Source organism: Nerophis ophidion, linkage group LG16, assembly GCF_033978795.1.
Source record: "Nerophis ophidion isolate RoL-2023_Sa linkage group LG16, RoL_Noph_v1.0, whole genome shotgun sequence".
Classification (NCBI taxonomy): Eukaryota; Metazoa; Chordata; class Actinopteri; order Syngnathiformes; family Syngnathidae; genus Nerophis; species Nerophis ophidion.
This window is the reverse complement of record NC_084626.1, coordinates 34817177-34840404: the sequence shown is the minus strand read 5'-3', so window position 1 is coordinate 34840404 and position 23228 is coordinate 34817177. Positions and strand designations below refer to the sequence as shown.

Sequence of the window (23228 nt, the reverse complement as noted above, 5' to 3'; positions counted from 1 at the left end):
ATTATTTGTTTTTCCATTGATTACTATGGGGGGAAAAAAAGTTTGAAAATTTGCACAAACCAAACAGGCTAATAATAATACTAGAAGGAATACAAAACTATTTTTGTAAGACAGTGGTGATTATTCTACTGGTAAAGTCCAGTCAAAAAACAATACTGCAAAAATAAAAATTCGAGCCAGCCAGGAGTCGAACCTAGAATCTTCTGATCCGTAGTCAGACGCGTTATCCATTGCGCCACTGGCCCTACACCACATGAGCACCCCAGTACACAAGTTGAAGCACCTCCCCCCACACTTAGACACGCTGCAGACTTTTTGAGCCAGCACACAAACAGGAAGCACATGCAGCATTGCTGATAGACTAACATACACATAGTGACCACAACAATCTGTTCTTCTAAAAATGTTATGGCTTTAACCGTGTTGCACTTACAAACATTGCCTAAAAACTGGCAGAGGGGTTGCATAACCCTCACGTACTGTCAACAAACCAGAGTGTAGTGCAGGGGTAGGGAACCTATGGCTCTGTTGAATATGCAATTCCAATAGAAATTGTGTGTGAATGCTGTATGCCGCAGAAACATGCACGTCGGACTGGAATGCTAACGTTACCATGCCGACAGTTGTAATGCAAGTAAGTAACAATTAACATGTGTCAAGTACCAAGTTATATGACTGAGGCGCACATATGCAAAAATAGCTAAAAAAGGCTAGCATTGTAATGTTAGCATGCTAGCATGATAGCTTGTGTTAAGTACCAAATTATATGACTTAGGTGTATGCCAGAAAAATAGGCAAAACAAATTGGCATGCTTACATGCTATCAGTTAGCATGTGTCATGTACCAAATTTAATTACTTTAATGTGTACACCTGCGAAAATGGATGAAAACATTAGCACGCAACAGTTAGCATACATCAAGTACAGAGTTATATGACTCTGGGATAAATGGTTGCAAAAATAGCCAAAACAGTTAGCATGTGTCAAATATCTAGTTTTATGGATGAGAAATTACCAAAAAGGGGTAAAATGCTAACATTAGCATTCTAGCACTTGACTTACAAGAGAAAGAAGTGTTTTGACCCTTGGATAAAAGTTGTTGATAAATGTAGGATAAGCAAGGTTTGTATATTGTCTATTTGTTTTAAATTTTGAAAAATTCCTGGTGAATCCGAGTAATCCAGGAAATTTAGGAACCCAGGTGCTGGCTTGAATGTCTGGGATTACTGGAATGTGTGGATGGTGTAACAATTAAAATTGGGTTAGAAATGTGGGAGGTGTTAAACATAGAACATCTCTAATCATTTTAATGGGAATTTGATTTTGTATTTTTTTTTTTTTTTTTTTAATTGGACGAGAAATGTGAAAGAAGTAATGCCGCGATGGTGGAACGTTAGAAATTAGATGAAACAAGGGAGAGGTAGTTGAAAGGAAAAAAACAAAACGAAAAAGAGCATACAATGCAATGGAAACGTTGGAATTCCTAGTAATCAGAAAATGTACAGAAAATGGTGTTAGTTTGAATGTCCACGGTGAGGGGAGTGAGTGTATGTTGGAGCGGTTCAAATCTGGTGAGAAATGTGGAATAACAAGGGGTTTGCATATTACCCATTCATTTTTAGTGGAAAAAACCTTGTGGTAATTTCTGTAAAACTAAGAACTTTCGGAACTGGGAAACATGTTGGCTTCAATGTCAAAGGTGAGTGGAGTGTGTCGATGTAGGAAGGGTTTGAATTGGTAAGAAATGTGGGAATTGGGCAAAATTTAAAAGTTGCCCATTAATTTTCAATGGGAAAATTATATTTTCAAAAGCTGGAATTCCAGGTAATCAGAACATGTACAGAAAATGAGGTTAGTTTGAATGCCCAGGGTGAGGGGAGTGTGTGGATGTTGAAGCAGTACAAATCAGGTGATAAATGTGGGATAAGAAGAAGTTTGTATATTACCCATTCATTTTCAAAGGAAACAACTTCCTTTTCATTTCTGGAAAAGTAGCCATTTTCAGAACCGGGAAACACGTTGGCTTTAATGTCAAAGGTGAGTGGACTATGTGGATGTTGGAACGGTTTGAATTGGTAGGAATTGTGCAAATTTAAAAAGTGGCCCATTCATTTTCAATAAGAAAAATATATTTTGAAAACCTGGATTTGCAGGTAATCTGGGAGTTAACAAGTTAACAAAATGGTAGCCAATGTGTCCTGACAAATCCGGGTGGTTTGATATTTGACTGGTATTGATTGGTTTAAAACCGGGGTAGAAGAAGGCAAGCAATGTTTGACAGAAGAGGATAGTTAAAATAACACAGTATGTGTGGCATTCACACAATAAACAGAAAATACCCAAAAGTACTTAAGATGACGCACGCTGTAGTTCAAAACACATCTGGTTTTTACAAATAAAATTTGTAAATAGGTGTTTAGCTAGTACCAATCAACATGCTCAGCAAAAGAGATGCCTTATTTGTGTCAAATCTTAACAATGTAAAATAAACATTGACTTTGTAAACCATTAAGACCAGGGGTTTCCTTAGTAAGGCCTGGGGAGCCATTTTCAAACTCCAGTTTGTTTATCATTGGGCTTTGACACATTCTGAAACTAATAGCAAAAATGTATTGCACCTAAAAGAAGTTTCCAGAAAGTGACTACCCACACATTGGCGATACCAACCTCTGACTCTGAGTCATCGTGAGACAATGCTCGTCTGTAGCGCACCTTGCTGTTCCCCCGAGAGTCCTCTTCCCTCTCCTCAAGCTTTGCTTTGGTCCTGTGCTTCTTCATTAGGAAATTGTCTACTACCCAAAACATGAGGGCCTTAAAGACAACACAGGGGATGCTGCAGTGAATGGTACACTCCTCGATAGATAATAACGCACCATTGCGTGTGAGGAGGTAAGACTTACGTTCACAAAGAAAGGAACGATGAGCATGACGATGGCCAGTTCCAGGTCAGGATTCTCTATGGGGTTGAGAAGAGCAAGCTGCAACACATTTTTCACACATGTCACAAACATACGCAATCTTAAATCGTAAATGATATAACTTTATTCACATGTACTTGTCGACATAACAGAGAAACCTTCTAAATTGTTCTAATTTCACAATATTTATTTATTTAACTTAGTTTATTTGTTATTGGCTAAAACTGCCACCATCAAAAAAGCTCTATCTACTGTGCAGGCGTCTTCATAAAAAAATATTTAAGCATTTGCAAATGTCATAAAAGTGTAAAGAGAAATAAAACAAAAAAAGGACTTGTCCTGACATACAAGCTGGAGAGCTATACCGTTACCAAGTAGTGTTTTATAGGTACTGCTAAATGTACTCTGGCATGGAAACACAAATTGTAACAGTTTTGTTTAACTTGTGACATTTCTCCCCCAGAAGTTTAGGTAAAATTACAAAATGTGTAACTACTGTAGCATTTAACTTTCTAGGTGCTGTCCTTTATGTTTATTTAAGCATTACACTGTCATTTTTTGAACAATATACATACCCCGTTTCCATATGAGTTGGGAAATTTTTTTAGATGTAAATATAAACGGAATACAATTATTTGCAAATAATTTTTAACCCATATTCAGTTGAATGCACTACAAAGACAACATATTGGATGTTCAAACTCATAAACTTTTTTTTTTTTTTGCAAATAAATAACTAACTTAGAATTTCATCGCTGCAACACGTGCCAAAGTGGTTGGGAAAGGGCATGTTCACCACTGTATTACATCACCTTTTCTTTTAACAACACTCAATAAAAGTTTGGGAAATTATGAAACTAATTGTTGAAGCTTTGTAAGTGGAATTCCTTCCCAGTCTTGTTTTATGTAGAGCTTCAGTCGTTCAACAGTCCAGGGTCTCCGTTGTCGTATTTTACGCTTCATAATGCGCTCACATTTTTCATGGGAGACAGGTCTGGACTGCAGGCGGGCCAGGAAAGTACCCGCACTCTTTTACTACGAAACCATGCTGTTAAAACACGTGGTTTGGCATTGTTTTGCTGAAATGTTGCTTGGATGACAACATATGTTGCTCCAAAACCTGTATGTACCTTTCAGCAATAATGGTACCTTCACAGATGTGTAAGTTATGCATGGCTTGGGCACTAATACACCCCCATACCATCACAGATGCTGGCTTTTGAACTTTGCGCCTATAACAATCCGGATGGTTATTTTCCTCTTTGATCCGGAGGACACCACGTCCACAGTTTCCAAATATAATTGGAAATGTGGACTCGTCAGACCACCGGACACTTTTCCACTTTGCATCAGTCCATCTTAGATTAGCTCAGGGCCAGCGAAGAGGGCGGTGTTTCTGGGTGCTGTTTATAAATTGGTTTGGCGTTGCATAGTACAGTTTTAACTTGCACTTACAGATGTAGTGACCAACTGTAGTTACTTACAGTGGGTTTATGAAGTGTTCCTGAGCCCATGTGGTGATATCCTTTACACACTGATGTCGGTTTTTGATGCAGTACTGCCTGAGGGATCAAAGGTGTGTAATATCATCGCTTACGTGGGGGGATTTCTCCAGATTCTCTGAACCTTTTGATGATTTTACGGACCGTAGACTGTAAAATCCCTAAATTCATTGCAATAGCCCGTTGAGGAATGTTGTTCTAAAACTGTTCGACAATTTGCTTACAAAGTGGTGACCCTCGCCCCATCCTTGTTTGTGAATTACTTAGCATTTCATGGAAGCTGCTTTTATACCCAATCATGGCACCCACCTGTTCCCAATTAGCCTGCACACCTGTGGGATGTTCCAAATAAGTTTTTGATGAGCATTCCTCAACTTTATCAGTATTTATTGCCACCTTTCCCAACTTATTTGTCACGTGTTGCTGGCATCAAATTCAAAGTTAATGATTATTTGCAAAAAAAAAAAATGTTTATGAGTTAAAACACCAAATATCCTGTCTTTATAGCATATTCAACTGAATATGGGTTGAAAATGATTTGCAAATCATTGTATTCCGTTTATATTTACATCTAACACAATTTCCCAACTCATATGGAAACGGGGTTTGTACCTGGAAAGAACTTAATTTATTACCAACCAGGTTCACAATGTTACAGTTATAGTGTTGACAGTAATCGATAAATTTGAGTATGTATTATTTTTCTAAGAATATATTTTTAAGATAATGAATTAGTTGGCAAATAAATAGTATAAGAGTAAAATAATAAAGTGTCTCGTCCGACTGGGGTAGTTTGTTGGAAGACGTTGACTGAGCTCTAATCTGTGGAAAACTCAAGTCTCTAAACCTGAAGTTAAGTCACACCATCACTAGTAATCACAGTAAAATTTCCTGAGAAATAAATTATATATCTGGGAGGTCCTCTATTCCGCCCAAAAAAAACCATCCAAAATGCGCCAACAATACTCCATTTACATTTCATGAATTGAATATTCACCAAGTATTAGTGATAGTGTTATTGTGAGCGCTAACGTAGACAAACTACTAATAGAGGCGCCTTGATCACCAGCTTGTGTGCCTATGTTGTTGACATGATCAACTGATGGGCTGCTTCCTCGTTTCCTTGCTCGTCAAACTTTATTCTAGATCATAAATCATGGCGCTCACCTGGATAGTAGAAGGACAAAGCCATATTCTGACAAGTTGGTACACTTTGACAGCCAATTTAGACCCAGAAATGTCGAGAACAACACAAAAGGCGCTTGATTTCACCCCCTTTACTTTGTGACCTTTCATTCTTCATTTAAATGGGAATATATGAACATCCTAGGAGTCTGCATCCCACTGACAGCAGACATTGAACAGTAAGTGATGTTTTACTAAGTTGGTTTGGCTCTCATGAAGTCTGCGGTGAGCAATAGTCAGTGATGGTGGAGAAAAAAGCGAACGTCTTTTTGCATCGTATCTCGCCATTTCTGTGTCCTAAATGGCTGTCAAAGGGTACTAACTTGTTGTAATACGTCCTCAGACTTCTTCTGTCCAGGTGAAAAGCATGATTTATGATCTACAATAAACTTCCAGTGGGCAAGTAAGAGAGGAAACACCTTGCAAGTCCATCATGTCAAAATTGTGCACAGGCCTGTGATCACAGCGCTGCGATAAATAGTTTGTCTGCGTTAGACTTTATAATAACAATATGACCAATACTCATTTAATATTCAAATCACGAAATGTAAATGGAATACTGTTGGCGGTTTTTGAATGGTTATTTATTGGATTTTATGGGCGGAATAAAGCACTTTCCATTTGCTCTGCTTTAAGCAGACTTTTATTTATGTTTTTTTTTAATGTTGGAATGCGTTAAAATAAATACATCAGTCATGTCTTTTATAATGATTGTGACCGAAAGGTCAAATTCCAAAAACAAGTGCAGTTCACCTTTAACACTCAAGCACTTAAAGGGCTGTTTTAGCAACATTTACACGGATGTCTAAAGGGCACTAAGTTTCTAATATTATATCCCGCCCTCTTACTGCTTCTATGACATAATGATGTAGCTACGTACGTAATGAACACATGCATGCGCATTAGCTTTAGGTGTTTTTAGCTAATGATACCGATTTGGATAGTTAGCATTAGCTATCACTAAATCTATAGTCTATCATAACAACCACTGCAAATTGTATGTTGCTTCTTTTGGACTGCTTTTGTATGTGCACAGTAGAGATGCGTGGTTCGCAGACACAACCGCGGAGTCTGCGGATAAACCGCGGGTCGGGCGGGTGACATGACGAAAATTTTTTATTTTAGATAGATTCGGGCGGGTGGCCGTTGAACCAATTCGGAAACATATATACATAGTTAAATGTTGTTACCCACATACGAAAAACAAGCAGCACTCTTTGAAACAGTCAATTATTCATCAGGCACTGCAGCACAACACAATAAAACACAATAGAAGAAGAAGAAAAAAAGAAAAAGATGGCAACGCCGGCAGCAAAGGTGGTACGCGACAAACGAAAAAAGGGAATACTAGAGACCAGGGAAAAAAAAGACCAGAAAACTTCAGCGTGGACTCGTTTTTATTAGGTTGTAAATCAGGATGATAGCAATGCTGGCTACGTGATTTGCAAAAGCTGCAAGTGAGCGCTCCTTCAGCACAGCAGGGCGCATTTTAGAGGCCAGGTGCTCTCGCCTTAATCCTGGCACTGTAGATGCCGTTTTATCCCTGCATAGTGCTAACAAAAAAAAAGTAAGTAGATGTACGGTTGGATATGTTAAACGAATTAGTCTACGTTACATAGGCTATACCAAATAAGCCCATGTCTAACCTATATTGAGTTCAATCAGCTGAATAATTTTGATGGTTACGTGTTGTTTGGGCGCACTACAATGCAAAGGATTTAAGGCAATTGCGTTGTTTATTGTGTTTTTTTTCTATTCGAGATATACTACAGTGTGTTAATTATTTGGCCTCCCTTTCAAGTGAAGTGCATCTCCGATTGGCTACAATGTAAGGCTATTTAGCCTGTTTTGTTTGTCGCGACTGTCTATTTTCATTATAATTCATGTTTGATGATAAAGTGCAGTCTGATGGGTTTGATTCTCCCCCTTCAGCTATTTGCATTGGCCAATAAGTTGCAGGTAATGTATTATTATTATTATTTATTAAAGGCCTACTGAAACCCACTACTACCGACCATGCAGTCTGATAATTTATCTATCAATGATGAAATATTAACATTGCAACACATGCCAATACGGCTTTTTTAGTTTTAATAAATTACAATTTTAAATTTCCCGCAGAGTTTTTTGTAGAAAACGTCACGGAATGATGACGCGTGACGTCTTGAGTTGGAAGGGACATATTAGCGCAGCACCACTAGCAGCTAAAAGTCATCTCTTTTCATCGCGCAATTACACAGTATTCTGGACATCTGTGTTGCTGAATCTTTTGCAATTTGTTAAATTAATAATGGAGAAGTCAAAGTACAAAGATGGAGGTGGGAAGATTTAGCCTTTAGCCACACAAACACACTGTGTTTCCTTGTATAAAATTCCCGGAGGTGAAGCTTTACTATGGATCAGAGCGGTCAAGCGAACATGGATCCCGACCACTTGTCAACCGGCAGGTTTCGGTGAGAAAATTGTGGTAAAAAGTCGCCTCTTACTGAAGTTCTGTGGAGCTTGCGCCGTCCATGTAGCTGCCGTGACTTCCCTCAGACACTGGCGTCAACACACCCGTGGACACACCCTTCCGACAATCAGGTACTATTTAACTCACTAAAACACTAGCAACACAATAGAAAGATAAGGGATTTCCCAGAATTATCCTAGTAAATGTGTCTAAAAACATCTGAATCGCTCACAATGCAATCGCCTTTTTTTTTTTTTACTTTTTTTTTTTTTTTTCTAGCGACCAAAAGTTGCGAACTTTATCGTCGATGTTCTCTACTAAATCCTTTCAATAAAAATATGGCAATATCGCGAAATGATCAAGTATGACACATAGAATGGACCTGCTATCCCCGTTTAAATGAGATAATCTCATTTCAGTAGACCTTTAAATTTATTTTTGTTTAAATAGGGATGACATACATATGTTATTGTATAACTTAAGTTTGTGTGCGTTATTGACAGCCTAAGGCTTATGAGGCACATTTTTTTATTTATTTTTTTATTTCAACTTAAAAATGTATGAGCCTAAGCCTATGCCTACAACATAGGCTATGTGTTTATCTTTTTTTCCCCTGCCTGTCGTTGACAATAGAAAGTGTCTGATATTTTGTTATGGCTGCAGATCAATCAATAAAGGTTCATCTTTGTCGCAAAATTGTTCACTGCTTCACTGTGCACCCCGCCCTCATCCCTATTTGAGCATTATAACGTTAACAACTTAATATTCATTGAAATAAATTCAGAATTTTTTTTTACCTAACGAAAATATAGGCCTAGTCTTTCTAAAACATTTTTTTAACTTCTTAAAAGCATCGTTCTGCTTGCTGCAACTGCGCACACAAAATGTGAGGAACGCACTCCTGATCTGAGGGCATTGGCAACAATTGTCAACACTTTCTAAATGGAAATGACAATAATATTATAATAATTATACATAATATTAGCACGCATCAATATCTCTTAGCCACTAATGCGTGGCCAAGAGATATTAATGCGTGGCCCGCATTGAATGTCTCTGCTGCATTGGATCAGTCTCCTTTGTTTAAAAGCTTTCTAACCTCACTAATGCCTTGCATCGTCTATATTAGATATATAAATACGGGCGGGTGGCGGGCGGGTATGGTTTCGATGAAATGTTGGTTCGGGCAGATGGAGGGTGGATGACGACTTTTGTGATGCGGTTGTGGATGAAATAATTGCCTATCCGCGCATCTCTAGTGCACACGCTCCTTGCGCTTACGTGTTGACGAGACCAGGTGAGTAACCGCTGTTAACACTAATGATTTAATGGGCTGGTAAAAAATGTTAATACCCAAATTGAATATTTGTGGAACATATAGACAGTTTTAAAATCTAAATGTTCTGTCAAATTACTAACGGCACTATAAGCTTGCTAATATTGCTCTTCATATATTTTTTGCTTTGAAAATGTAACTGTGAGCGAGTTGCAAACAGCCCCTTTTAAGTTTGTTCTTTATTCAAGGGGAACTGCACTTTTTTTCTTTTAATTTTGCCTATCGTTCACAATCATTATGAAAGACATGAAGATGAATGGATTTTTTTTAATGCATTCTAAATAAGAGTAAAAAAAAGTACCCTAACAGCAGAGCCAATGGTAGCCCCACTAGTCCACCGATAAAATCCGATGAATAACCATTAAAATAACGCCAATAATACTCCAGTTACATTTTGTCACTTGAATATTGACTAAGTATTAGTGATATTGTTATTGTAAGCACTAACGCAGAAAAACTATTTATAACGGCGACGTAATCCCCCTGTGTGTCGCTATGTTTACATCAGCAAGTGGTCTGCTGTTTCCTCGCTTCCCTGCTGGAAAGTAGATGGCTGAGAATATAATGCGACAAGTCGGGAAACTTTGACCACCATATCAGACCTGAAACTGGCCAGAACGACACGAAAAGTGCTTGTTTTCCCCCGCACCGTTTCTTCGTGAGGATTATGGGACATTCTTTACCTAAATGAGAATATATAAACATCCCAGGAGTCAGCATCCTAATGACAGCAGACCATGCACAGTAAGTGGTTTTTAATTATGTTTGTTGGCTCTTATAAAGTCTGCAATGAGTAGTGATCAGTGATGAAGTAAAAAAAAAAAAAAAAAGCAAACCTTGTGATGCATTTGTCAAATTAATGTACCGCGTATGCTTAAAATGATCAAAATACGTAAATATTAAATGTTATTATAAATGTTCCTGTTACTTCATTACATACATACTTACATCATATAAAACCCAAATAGAGGTGTTAAGATGTTTTTTTAGGGGCTCCATAGGCAGAACTGTGTGGCGCAGTGGGGAGAGTGGCCGTGCGCAACCCGAGCGTCTTGGGTTCAATTCCCACCTAGTACCAACCTCGTCACGTCCGTTGTGTCCTGAGCAAGACACTTCACCCTTGCTCCTGATGGGTGCTGGTTGGCGCCTTGCATGGCAGCTCCCTCCATCAGTGTGTGAATGTGTGTGTGAATGGGTAAATGTGAAAGTAGTGTCAAAGCGCTTTGAGTAACTTGAAGGTAGAAAAGCGCTATACAAGTACAACCCATTAATCATTTTATAACTGAACGGCTCCCATAGGCTCCATTGTAAGCGGACTTTTGATCGCATTTATTTAATATTTTATATGCATTAAACAAAAAAAAATCAATTCGTGGTCATGTATTTTAGAAAAATTGTGAACGATAGACAAAATTCCATAAAAAGTGCAGCTCCCCTTTACGTGGTGAAAAACTGAATAAATATAGGGTAGCAATCAAGTGTGAATAGTTGCATTACGTTTGCATAGATGCTGATGCTAACACAAAACCGTTGGGGCCACCAATATTTTAAATATATAGTCATATATATTATAGAAATTTTAAAGTTGTTCATTTCAAGGTGAGATGACTATGAATTGCATCATTTAACTCCCGACTTGCTATCAAAATCAGTACTGACCTTCTTCCACTGGGGGATGAGGAGGACCAGCATGATGAGGACTTTCTCAAACATCATGATAAGGATGTAGAGGATACACTGACCCAACCATGCTGTGCATTGTATGGGCTCTCCTAAACAAACACAAATAAGACATAATGAAAACAGAGTAATTTTGGTCAAATGTCTTATACTGATTATAGTCCCAGTTGCGCAATTAAGATCAGGTAGAGGGCGCCTAAAATGTGAGTTTGACTGCGGTTTGAGGCCATGATCAAAAGTGCCTTAGCAGTAGCCTGGAAGGATCTATTATCTATCTTTTCAATAACTAGTTGAAGTTTAAGTCCTTAGGGACAGACCTATTGCAGCAAATAAGAAATGGGATTAAATGTATACAGCAATGCCTTTTTTGACTATTTTATTCACACAATGATAACAGGTAAAAATGTATGCTGAACATCAAAATATGTACCTAAACACAGCAGAGGAGCAACTGAGAGCTTGTGCAACTGTTTGTTTGTTCAAGAATACTAATTCAAGGCTGCAGTTGAACTCTGGTATTGAGCTGTTACTGGATGATTCCCTCCAACAGTTAAATACATCACATAAACAAATAAAATTATCTAATATTGCTCATTCACTCCACAGGGGAACCTGGTATGGAAATGATAATAGTTACAGGGGCAGTATTGGTCATACCGATGGTAATGACCACCACCAAATCACCAAAAATGACACCCGGGCAAGGCCCCCGCTTCTGCCCACTGCTCCCCTCACCTCCCAGGGGGTGAACAAGGGGATGGGTCAAATGCTGAGTACAAATTTCACCACACCTAGTCTGTGTGTGACAATCATTAGTACTTTACCTTTAATTAAACTTTAAATCTTACTGAATGATTACATTTTTGATCACAATTATAATCAGACAAAAACATGTGATAACGGTGTAACAAAATCAATTAAATATTCAAATTATTTCCAACTTTTGGCTCTAATTTTAAAATATTATTTTTTCCTTCAAAGTGTAACTGCAATCTTTTTGGAATTTTGCCTATCATTCACAATCCTTATGGAAGACAAGAACACATATGTCTTTGTTTTTTTATATGAATTCTAAATTGTAAATAAATGCGATCAAAAGTCCACTTACAATTGAGTCTGTGGTAGGTGTTTTTTACGGCTATAAAGTGCTTAAAATATTTACACACCCCAATCAAGGTTTTATATACACTGTTACTATATACAGTATGTAATATAGCAACAGGCAGATTCATGATAACATTCAATATTAACATATTTTGCTCATTTTAAGCACACGGCAGCATATTAATTTCACAAACGTATCACTATGTTTGCTTTTGCCTTCAACATCATCAGTGATTACTACTTACGGCAGAATTCATGAGAGCCAACAAACGTAATAAAACATCACTAACTCTACAATGTCTGCTCACATTGACCCAACTGTTACAATGTTCATATATTCCTGTTGAGACATACATAATTCCTGAGCCTCATAGGTGTGAAACCAAACGTCTTTTCGTGACTTTCCCAACATTTCCGTGTCTAAATTGGATTCCAAAGTTGACCAACTTTTAAATTATATCCTCATCCTTTTACTATAAAGGTGAGAGGCATTTTTTTAAAATCTAGTTTACATTTTCATGAACTCCCGAGGTGAGAAAGCAGCTCCCCAACTTAATATAGCAGCAACAAGCTCGTTAGCTTTCTCTGACAATGCATCGTGAAAAATAGTTTGTCTGCGTCAATGCTTAAAATAACAATATCTTTATTACTTGGTTAAAATTCAGGTCAGGAAATGTAAATGAATTATTGGCGCTTTTTGGATGGTTATTTAGAGGGATTTATGGGCTGAATAGACAACCTACCATTGACTCGATTGTAATTGGACTTTTATTTACGAGTTAGAATCCATTAAGAAAATACATCCGTCTTCTTGTCTCTTAAAGATTGTGAACTATCAGGGAAATTCTAAAAAACTGCAGTTTCCCTTTGAAACGCTCCTGTGTTTAGGGACTTATTTCCTGAGTTTAAAAAAAAACAACTAAAAAATATTTTTTGATAATAAAAAGTATCGATCTAACCACTGTATCAACATGTAATGATATGGTATCGTTACTCGTTTGCAGTTGGCATATCCTTCTACAATGTGTTAAACTGTTGTTTGTCCTCCATGGATGATACTTGTCAAAACACTGTAACTTACCTTTACTTTTTGCCACCATTGAATTGAGAAATTGCTGACGTGGCTTTGCACTATGGAGGGACATTAGCCGCTAGTGAGAATGCTACATTACGCTGAGGACGCGTTTGTTCACTTGTCACTGTCAAATTTGCGGCACACAGCTAGAATGTGTCATCAACTTGCATTATCATGATGTAATAATAGTATTAAATGTTCTATCGTCGGCCACATATCATTTCTGTCGTATATCATCTACAGTGGGCAGTGAGAGTAGGATAAAGAAACCTTTTCAATCCTCACCATATTCTCCAAAGCGGAGAGACTCCCACTGCCTCCACTCGACAACCGCACTGACAGCTCGTATGCCAGAGTAGATCAACAACATTCCCAATGAGGCATCTAATAGGAAGTTAATGAGGTATCTAGGAAAACAGGGAAAATATTATATAGAAATATTAAAAAGTGATGAGAAAAAACACAAAAATATAGGATGATGGTCAAACAGGAAAGAGTGACTCACAGCGAGCAGGGATCCTCCTCTGTAAGGTCTGAAAGGTAAACATTAGCAAAGTGGATGAAAAGCATCCCAATAGCCTGCTTGGAAGTATCCAGGAACCTGCCCGGTGATACAAGACGTATGATAAACAGTACTTATTAAGCATGGTAATGTTGTGGGACTCATTTGAAGACTGACCAGATTTTCCAGGGTCTCCGCTCATGTTTGGGCTCCCTGAGGCGTTTTACTGTGGGGAAAAAAGACCGGATGCTGTAAGTGAGATGTGCAACGGATCATGCAAAATTAATGAAATCAATTCAGCTGAATTTTCTGTCCAAACTCTTGTTCTATATTCAATCAGGAAACAACCCTGTATTCAACACAAATACAGTGGAATCTTAACCACCCAAAATGTTGTTTTGCTTGGAATTTGACCAAAATATTTGCCACCGTGTAAAACAACTTAGCCTAACTCAATTAATTGAGCTTTTTTCCTTTTCTTTTTACAGATATTTTTCAATTCTTATTAAAAAAAAGATTAAGTTATTATAAATGTTATTTTTTTTCAATAATAGACAATAATTATAATGTACACGGATTATTTGTCTAATCTTGAACGGGTTTGTGCTGAAAACAAAGTTTCGTTGTACTTGTGCAATGACAATACAGACCTATCTATCTATCTATCTAATGTAACATGACTGGGACATCAACCTGTCCAATTAGGGAGCAATGCTGCTTGTGAGTCAGTAGGGGGGTAGTATGACGCTGGTTTGCAGTTTAGCCCGAATGGCACATCAATGCGAGCAATGTCAAGGTTTGCTATGTCTACCAGTACAGTGTCAAGGGCATGTAAGAGATACCAGGAGAAAAGTCCCTTCACCAGCAGACCTGAAGGGCGTAAGAGGACAACAGTGCAGGATCACCATCTGCTCCTTTGTGCAAGGAAAAACATGAAGTGCACTGCCAGAGCTTTACAAATTGACCTCCAGTAGGCCACTAATGTGCATGATTCTGCTCACACAGTCAGAAACAGACTTAAATGGGGCCAAGTCTAACAACCCAAGGACAGAGTTGAAATTATTTGCCAAAGACGACTAGGAATTGGTAGATCTGTGCTCTTTACTGTACAGCAAGGCCAGTATAACAGCGGGTCAGTAACGGTGTGAGGAGGCATATCCTTACAGGGCCGCACAAACCACCATGTGCTAACCAGAGATATCCTCACTGCCTTGAGTAAGGATAAGATCCTAAGACCTATTGGCGGAAAATATGCTGACGCTTTGCGCCTGGACTCCTTCTGATGCATGACAATGTGCTGCCTCATGCATTTTCTGCATGACAAAGGACTTGATGCTATGGACTGGTCAGTCCATTCCCCAAACCTGAATCAAATCAAGAAAGGTGCTTCCTTAGAATATCACTGACCCACCACTAAACAGGCCTTGTCACACCATAGACTGTCCAGGAGTTGACTAATGCACTGATTCAAGTCTGGGAGAAAAATTCTCAGGAGAACATCAAGAACATGCCCATAAAAGTGCATGGAGGTCAATGATACATACTACTAAGCCTCATTTCGAATTGTCTGAGAAATTTTAACAGATGGTACATCAACTGTCATTTGATTTTTACACTTAATCTGGATCTCTACAGAGATCATTCTTAAATTATTTGTTATTTCATTCATCCATATCAATAGATTTCATTTTTTTGGGCTGCATTATTTTTTTGGGCATTGTTCTTTTTCTCTGGTCTTTGCTTTGAACAAGTACATAAAAAGTATTTAAAACATGCTTGCTGAATTTCCCCCAGGGGTCAATAAAGTACTTTCTATTCTATTTGTTTAACTAATCTCTCCTGTGTCTCATCTGATGTCATACACAACTTGTTTTCTGAAATAGGTATTTTTAATGATCATTTTGCTGCTAGCGGGGTGTATAAAATAGTCAGGTTTGTCATGGATACAAAGGATGATGGGTATTTGTTGTGTTGCGTTTATGTTGTGTTACCGAGAGGATGTCCTCCCGTAATGTGTTTGTCAATATTGTTTGGTGTGGCTTCACAGCGTGGCGCATATTACTAAGAGTGTTAAAATTGTTTATATCACAACCATTAGTGTACTCTGTGTCACCCAGAATGCCTTGCAGTCGTGTGCGTGTTGCTGCGGAAGCCACACACAACATGTTGTTGGACTGACAAGCAGATCAAACATGCTGTAGAGGGCGACAAAGTCAATGACTTCATAGCACGCCCTAATACTTATTATCTGGGTTACTACCGGTAGTCATTCTAGAGAATATTAGCGTCTCCTATTGTCTTCTTCGCTTTGTGACACGGGTCTTATATGGCTCTTTGAATGGCAAAGGATACCGATCCCAGAACCATGTATATCAAATATTTCCGGATGATTCAACCGCCACCCGGCCGAATCTAATTAAAATCAATTTTTTCGTCATGTCACCCGCCCGACCCGCGGTTTATCCGCGGACTCCGCGGATGAGACCGCAAACCGCGCATTTCTAGTGTGTACATTTTGAAAATACTGTATATAATGTGCATGGGGGTTGAATTATTTTGAGTGAAACTGTTGATTGTGCATGTTTTTAGACTGTGGATTTTGAGTGAATTCATGCAAGCAGGAGGTAGAAAATGCAAACTTCACTCAGAGGTGATATTCATTTTTTTTTTTTTTAAACACTCTTGAGACATGATCGCTTAGCACTGGCCCCACTGTTGACAAATGTACTGTAATATTGTAGCAGCTCCTGTAAAGCTAATATGTTTGTGAATAGTCTAATTAATGGGCTTTAAAGTCCCAATTGTAATTAATCCCTGAGAGCAAAGGAAAGAAGGTTCCAGACTGAATATGAAGAGATGTCCTATACAAATAAAACCCTTGCTGTTCCTTACAAATTAGTATTGTTATCTTAAAATCAGGTATAATAGAAGGAGTTTTACTTTTTAAAATAAAATTCACAATGAAACAACTGATAGTATAATTGTTTTAGGTTAACAAACTATCATTAAAGGTGAAAGGTCATTTTATTGTTTCGTAAAACCAATACTATACTGTTAGGTTAGAAAATTACACACAAAATTGTGACTTCAATTATTGTGTGACTTCATACTGAACACACCCAGCGCAAAGCCGGCAGTGATGTGTGATCTGGACACAGGCGAGGGCCTCTTTCAAACATGCATACACGTCCTGCTCACAGTGCTGCTCAGAACAGAACAGTGATACTGAACACTCTTCTTCTCTGCTTTCCACAAGAGGCTGCACTGTGACGAGACGCACACGACTGAGACTGCGCTCATTAAGCCACACAGCTGTCAGCTCTGTGCCAGAGACCGACCCAATGGAACCACAACTCTGTTTACCAGTGTTTACCTTGGCCATAATGTGCACAGAAAGCACCAGCCACTACTTTAGCTGGTGATCTTTTTATTCTAAATTTACCACATTTGAAAAAAAAGCTAATTTTTGAAAAACATTTAAAACAAATTTACAGAATGTACATAAATACAGTTCTGATGTAAAAACCCTGTTTCCATATGAATTGGGAAATTGTGTTAGATGCAAATATAAACGGAATACAATGATTTGCTAATCCTTTTCAACCCATATTCAATTGAATGGACTACAAAGACAAGATAATTGATGTTCAAACTTATAAACTTTATTTTTGAAAATAATAATAAACTTAGAATGGCTGCAACATGTGCCAAAGTAGTTGGGAAAGGGCATGTTCACCACTGTGTTACATTACCTTTTCTTTTAACAACACTCAAACGTTTGGGAACTGAGGAAACTAATTGTTGAAGCTTTGAAAGTGGAATTCTTTTCCATTTTTGTTTTATGTAGAGCTTCAGTCGTTCAACAGTCTGGGGTCTATGCTGTCGTATTTTACGCTTCATTATGCGCCACACATCTTCGATGGGAGACAGGTCTGGACTGCAGGCGGGCCAGGAAAGTACCCGCACTCTTTTTTTACAAAGCCACGCTGTTGTAACACGTGCTGAAGGTGGCTTGGCATTGTCTTGCTGAAATAAGCAGGGGTGTCCATGAAAAAAAGGCACTTAGATGGCAGCATATGTTGTTCCAAAACCTGTATGTACCTTTCAGCATTAATGGTGCCTTCACAGATGTGTAAGTTACCCATGCCTTGGGCATTAATGCACCCCCATACCATCACACATGCTGGCTTTTGAAGTTCGCTTTCCCTTTGGTCCGGATAACATGATGTAAAATATTTCCAAAAACAATTTGAAATGTGGATTTGTCAGAGCACAGAACACTTTTCCACTTTGCATTAGTCCATCTTAGATGATCTCGGGCCCAGAGAAGCCGGCGGAGTTTCTGGATGTTGTTGATAAATGGCTTTCGCTTTGCATGGTAGAGCTTTAACTTGCACTTACAGATGTAGCGACCAACTGTATTTAGTGACAGCGGTTTTCTGAAGTGTTCCTGAGCCCATGTGGTGATATCCTTTAGAGATTGATGTCGGTTTTTGATACAGTGCCCTCTGAGGGATGGAAGGTCACAGTCATTAAATGTTGGTTTCCGGCCATGCCGCTTACGTGCAGTGATTTCTCCAGATTCTCTGAACCTTTTGATGATATTATGGACCGTTGATGTTGGAATCCCTAAATTTCTTGAGAAACATTGTTCTTAAAATGTTTTACTATTTGCTCACGCAGTTGTGGATAAAGGAGTGTACCTCGCTCCATCCTTTGTTGTGAAAGACTGAGTATTTTTTAGGACGCTTTTTTATACCCAATCATGGCACCCACCTGCTCCCAATTAGCCTGCACACCTGTGGGATGTTCCAAATAAGTGTTTGATGAGCATTCCTCGACTTTATCAGTATTTATTGCCACCTTTCCCAACTTCTTTGTCACGTGTTGCTGGCATCAAATTCTAAAGTTAATGATTATTTGCACACAAAAAAAATGTTTATGTAGCGAATATGGGTTGAAAATGATTTGCAATTCATTGTATTCCATTTATATTTACATCTAACACAATTTCCCAACTCATATGGAAACGGGGTTTGTATTTTCCAAAGAGACAGTTGTGCCTTACTTTCTTTAAAATGTAAAAAAAAAATTGTCAACTAAAAAAAAACAGTTAATTAATGGCTGCGTTCCATTTACTGTTAAATGCATCAGGCGTTGCATCCAGTTGTAATTCAAAACAATACAGTGACATTAGGATCACAGCAAGCACCATTTACCGTATTTCCTTGAATTGCCGCAGGGCATAGAGTATGCGCCTGCCTTGAATTACTTGCTTCCCAAAATAATTAGCGCATGCTTAGTATTACCGCTTGGTGAAAGTCGTGACATCACGAGTGACACTTCCCCTGTCATCATTTTCAAAATGGAGGAGGCTTATTTCAATACTGGTAATTTGAAATCGCATAGAGGAAAGAAGATTAAGAGCTATTCAGTAGGATTTAAGGTCCAAGCTTACATCACACTCAAATTTTTACTGCATTTCTTTGGTAAGTGCTGGAGTGAGAAGAGGTTTTAAAATAATTAGCGCATGCTTACTTTTACCGCATGCCTTTGGTAAGCGCAAGAGTGAGAAGAGGTTTTAAATTAATTAGCGCCCCGGCGGCAATTCAAGGAAATATAATAACTGTGTTCTATTGCCCATTGGAGACTAGCAATTTGCCAAGTTAAAACAAAATCCATTTCTAACATGTATGTGTTTTTGGCACGACAGTGAGTTAGTGGTTAATATAAGTTTTGGCCTCAAAATGTGGAGTTGGCATGTTCTCGTTGCGCTTGCAAAGGCTTATTTGCAAATATACCTCACGCTCAATAGTGACACGAAAAAACAAAAATTGGAAAGAAAACACCTCAAAATATCTTGTGAGATTTCCACTTGGAACCTAAACTAGGACTTATTGCACAATATAAAATGTATTGCTTTAGTTATGCCACCGAAGAACAGTAGCAGTGATGGAAAAGAGGAAACGTGTTTATGACCATGAAACAGGAAGTGGACCCTATTTGATTTAGAGTCTAGATTCATGAATACTGTGTTGTACGGAATTGTTGGTACAGTAAATGAGCCAGATTATAGCATAGTTGCTCATTTCCTTTTGTAGTCCCCATGGCAGTGTGAGTAGCATTGGGACTGGCACCAGGTCTTACTCAAAGGCTATAACTCAGATGGGAGAAGCTAGATTCGTACTAGGAAATCTAAAGTTTATAAACCGCCGCTCTACATCTGAGCCATGAAGAAAAATGGACAATTTCATTCTGCCTCATTAAAAGTCTCCCGTCTTTCTTCTGGGCATCCCGCTCATGTCGAGGGGTGCAACCAATTGTCGACAAGTATCGACGCTGACAAATTAATTTGTCAACAATAATCGGTGATGTCATCACACATGAATACCTAGTTTTTATGTCCTCCGTGATACGATAGCATTTAAAGAAGTGGCATTATGTCGGAAAACTAGAGAATGCAATATTAACTCGATAAGATTTTGCACCTTTGTAGCTAGCTAACAAGCGCGAGACGAAGTTGTGTGAAAAATAGATTAAACTATCATTTTAGCAAAGGTCCGCCAGATAAACTTAGTGTAAATCAATTCAAGTCCTTTTTTTATTTGTCTGGAACTTCAGGTGTGAAGCAGTGTAAATTTGCAGTGCAAAAAGAAAGTCACAATAACAAACATAAATCTCACACACACACACACACACACACTAGGCATCATGGCGCCAATATAATAAAATAATAAATATATAATCTATTAGTAACTAAAATGTTCAGAATTAATTGTGTCTAATGTATGGCTTAACATCAATCATTACAAAATACATGTTTCTTTTTGAGGAAGTTAAATAGCTTTGGTGTTTGTTTTTATTGCTTGCTTTTTAAAATAGACAAACGTTAATTAGGTTTCTTAGATTTTTGTAACAACCTAATGAGCAGCAAAATTACAGTATAAATAAATATTTCTGAATAAATTAGTTATTTTTGTTAGTTGGCACATGCTTAAAAATATATTGAGCTAAATTTAAAAACAGATGCTTAAATTACAGCCATTAAATAGGTTTCTGGTTCATATTCTGATTAGTCGACTAATCGTTAATGTTAAGAATTCTCCATGTTATTTACGTTTCAAATACTTTATTTTGAAGCATTTCTTGACAGTGTCACTTCCGCTTCCTTCCTGTAGGTGTCACTTCCGCTTCCCGTTTGACGTGTGTTAATGTGTGCTGACTTGTTTCTCTGTTATGTTTAATCGGTGCTCTAGTCCTTGACGGTGGGAGTATGTTAATTATTATATAAGAATCATTTAGTTTATTAATAGACATCAGTGTGTTTGTGTAACATTTACTGGTGTTTTATTAATATTATTAGTGCTGTGTTGTCAGAATGCTACGAGCTAACATCTCCCTGTTTAGGATAGCATTGATGCTACTAATGTGGCTAGTTCATGTGCCATTGTGAAAATGCAATATATTATGACTCTAGTACTTTACTTAGAGCATATCTATAGGCATAATATATATAAATATTGTTGTTTAGATAAATTATATAAATGTTGATGGGTGTTTGTTTGTGGTTTACAGATACTAGCTGCACCTAATATAACCCAATATGCACCATAAAAGTTGGAAGAGTCCAAATGATGATCGTGTGTTCTCTGACCGGAACCCCAACGTGGTCAATATCCCAAAAAACCAGTCGCAGAGTTCTATACTCAACAGTTAAGATAATCAAGGACTAATCGATAGGGGTGTAACGGTACGTGTATTTGTTGTATTGAACCGTTTCGGTACGGGGGTTTCGGTCCGATTCGGAGGTGTACCGAACGAGTACATATGCTAGTAGCGACTTGGCTAGGACAAACTGTAAAAGCCAGAGTTGCAAGACCCTCCTGCCTCGTTAAGATCTCCCGTTTGGGAACACTTTGGCTGCGCGATACAACAATGGAGGACGGAGGTTTGCCGAGATTGTTCAGCAGCTGATTCTGACAACACGTCAAACATTTGTTGCACCTTTCCTGCTTCCGACTCCCAGAGTGTCTCCTCCAGGGCTGATGTATTCTCGGGGGCAAAACCCTTCACTCTACCGGGCAGTGGGTCCAGGGTAAATGAAGAGTCATAAAGCCCCCTGGTAGGGTCTCCCAAGGCAAACAGGTTCTAGGTGAGGGATCAGACAAAGAGCAGCTCGAAGACCTCTATGAAGAAGAAAAAGCATGGACCCAGATTTCCCTCGCCTGGACGTGGGTTACCGGGGCCCCCCTCTGGAGCCAGGCCCGGAGGTGGGGCACGATGGCGAGCGCCTGGTGGCCGGGCCTGTTCCCATGGGGCCCGGCCGGGCACAGCCCGAAGAGGCAACGTGGGTCACCCCTCCAATGGGCTCACCACCCATAGCAGGGGCCATAGAGGTCGGGTGCAATGTGAGCTGGGTGGAAGCCGAAGGCAGGGCACTTGGCGGTCCGATCCTCGGCTACAAAAGCTAGCTCTTGGGACGTGGAACGTCACGTCACTGGAGAAAGAGCCTGAGCTAGTGCGCGAAGTCGAGAAATTCCGGCTGGATATAGTCGGACTCACTTCGACGCACAGCAAGGGCTCTGGAACCACTTCTCTCGAGAGAGATTGGACACTCTTCCACTCTGGCGTTGCCGGCAGTGAGAGGCGACGGGCTGGGGTGGCAATTCTTGTTTCCCCCCGGCTCAAAGCCTGTACCTTGGAGTTCAACCCGGTGGACGAAAGGGTAGCCTCCCTCCGCCTTCGGGTGGGGGGACGGGTCCTGACTGTTGTTTGTGCTTATGCACCAAACAGCAGTTCAGAGTACCCACCCTTTTTGGGAACACTCGAGGGAGTACTGGAAAGTGCTCCCCCGGGTGATTCCTTTGTCCTACTGGGGGACTTCAACGCTCACGTTGGCAACGACAGTGAAACCTGGAAAGGCGTGATTGGGAAGAATGGCCGCCCGGATCTGAACCCGAGTGGTGTTATGTTATTGGACTTTTGTGCTCGTCACAATTTGTCCACAACAAACACCATGTTCAAACATAAGGGTGTCCATATGTGCACTTGGCACCAGGACACCTTAGGCCGCAGTTCCATGATCGACTTTGTAGTTGTGTCATCGGATTTGCGGCCTTATGTTTTGGACACTCGGGTGAAGAGAGGGGCGGAGCTTTCTACCGATCACCACCTGGTGGTGAGTTGGCTGCGATGGTGGGGGAGGAGGCCGGACAGACCTGGGAGGCCCAAACGCATTGTGAGGGTCTGCTGGGAACATCTGGCAGAGTCTCCTGTCAGACAATGTTTCAATTCCAACCTCCGGAAGAACTTTGAACATGTCACGAGGGAGGTGCTGGACATTGAGTCCGAGTGGACCATGTTCCGCACCTCTATTGTCGAGGCGGCAGATCAGAGCTGTGGAGCAAGGTAGTTGGTGCCTGTCGGGGCGGAAATCCTAAAACCCCTTGGTGGACACCAGCGGTGAGGGACGCC

At 39.4% G+C, this 23228-nt stretch overlaps 1 protein-coding gene and 1 non-coding gene across 4 annotated transcripts in view; both read right to left on the bottom strand.

The window, feature by feature from the left end:
* Positions 1 to 23228, bottom strand: part of LOC133535282 (store-operated calcium entry regulator STIMATE-like) — a 36015-nt gene that overhangs the window by 3848 nt on the left and 8939 nt on the right. For 2 of the 3 annotated variants that reach the window (XM_061874964.1, XM_061874965.1), the window contains exons 2-7: positions 13932 to 13980; positions 13758 to 13853; positions 13538 to 13659; positions 11053 to 11165; positions 2901 to 2978; positions 2668 to 2811 (exon numbers count right to left, since the gene is read on the bottom strand). In XM_061874964.1, the coding sequence (XP_061730948.1) occupies positions 2668 to 2811; positions 2901 to 2978; positions 11053 to 11165; positions 13538 to 13659; positions 13758 to 13853; positions 13932 to 13980 (602 nt within the window). The remainder of the gene's footprint in view (positions 1 to 2667; positions 2812 to 2900; positions 2979 to 11052; positions 11166 to 13537; positions 13660 to 13757; positions 13854 to 13931; positions 13981 to 23228) is intronic. The other variant, XM_061874966.1, reaches the window with a different exon arrangement.
* Positions 173 to 245, bottom strand: trnar-acg (transfer RNA arginine (anticodon ACG)). The gene has a single exon. It is a non-coding gene; the product is annotated as a tRNA-Arg (tRNA).